At 37.9% G+C, this 1,529-nt stretch overlaps 1 protein-coding gene across 1 annotated transcript; it reads right to left on the reverse strand.

Moving 5' to 3' along the window:
• Positions 1–492: 492 nt before the first annotated feature.
• On the reverse strand, positions 493–949 carry LOC309552132 (large ribosomal subunit protein eL27-like). The gene has a single exon (XM_082252940.1). The coding sequence runs from the start codon at positions 916–918 to the stop codon at positions 508–510; it is 411 nt and encodes a 136-aa protein (XP_082109066.1). The 5' UTR covers positions 919–949; the 3' UTR covers positions 493–507.
• Positions 950–1,529: the final 580 nt, after the last annotated feature.

Consider the following 1,529-nt stretch of genomic DNA (forward strand, 5'->3'; position numbering starts at 1 on the left):
AAGAGTCTCGCTGGCCACATTGTGTCTTGTTTTGTATTTTTATCTTCTGTTGAATTTCAGTTACAAGTACACTCTGCATTTGATTTTATTATAATTATAGTATGATCCACAGTACTAGGAAATAAATCATAGTCGAAAGTGAATATAAATAGATTGAAGTCTGTTATCTTGGACGTCAAATCAAATTCTATAGAAACTTGCTGGACGATCAGGAGGAAATGGTGTAACCGTTAATTCTTGATTTTGCGATTTCTATAGCAAACCATGCAGCGAAAAGGCTAACAATTCACCTCTGGTTTTGGATCATGTAAATAATTTAACTGTATAAAATCAAAAGTGAACTTTTTATTTATTTAGCTGTTATGATTAATTAGTTGTTAGATGGCTTCCTTAAACTCTTAGAGATTTTGAACTGGTATTGATGGCTCTGATACATAATGGCTGTGGTATTTACTGATAAAGCAGTTATTCACAAGAAGTTTATTGGTATACCAAATGAACAGTGCTTTAGAACCGCAGCTTCTGGAAGAACCGCTTGTTTTTGCCCGTCTTGTACCTTTCCTCAAATTTGACTTTGGCCTCCCTTCTGGCTTTCCGTTTCAGAGCTGGGTCCCTAAAAACATCTTTGTTCACCACAGCTTTGTCAAGAGGGATATCAACAGAGTATCTGGTTGGCATGAGGTGGTTGTAGTTGTACACCTTTACAAATGACTTGATCTTAGAACGCTTGGCGATTCTCTTCTTGCCCATAGTGGCAGTCACCTTACGAGGATAGCGATCAATGCCAGCAACCAGGGCGTGGCTGTACTGGCGGTCAGAGGTGCCATCATCAATGTTCTTTACAATGACTGCTTTGCAGCCTGCATAGCGTCCTGCTAAAACAAGGACAACTTTCCCTGGTTTCATGAATTTGCCCATTTTCGTTTCAACTCAATGGCCGCCCTGAAAAGAAAGGCGATAAAGCAGTTATTAACCACTTTACCAAAGGAGGATTTTGCTGTCTTACGTCTGAGCCACTTTTTGCGATTCAGCACTGTGCGACTTTAACTGACAATTGCGCGGTCATGCAACGCCGTACCCAAACGAAATTTACGTCCTTTTTTTTCCCCACAAACAGAGCTTTCTTTTGATCATCTCTGTGATTTTAATTTTTTGCGATATTAATAAAAAAATGCAACAATTTTGAAAAAAATAACAATATTTTTCTACTTTGACAGTTAAAAAATATCCAATATATTACATTTTTGTCATATATTTAGGCCAAAATGTATTTAGCTACATGTCTTTGACAAACACATTCTCAATGAGCGTATTTGTAACCGCTTTAAGACCGGAAGATTTTACCCCATTCCTGACCAGGCCATATTTTGTGATTCGGCAATGCGTTACTTTAACGGACAATTGCGCGGTCCTGCGAGGCTGTACCCCAAATAAATTGATGACTTTTTTTCCCCACAAATAGAGCTTTCTTTTGGTGGTATTTGATCACCTTTGCGATTTTTACTTTTTGCGCTATAAACAAAAAAAGA

The sequence above is a fragment of the Pelophylax lessonae genome (assembly GCF_965119305.1).
Source record: "Pelophylax lessonae genome assembly, chromosome: 4".
NCBI lineage: Eukaryota > Metazoa > Chordata > Amphibia > Anura > Ranidae > Pelophylax > Pelophylax lessonae.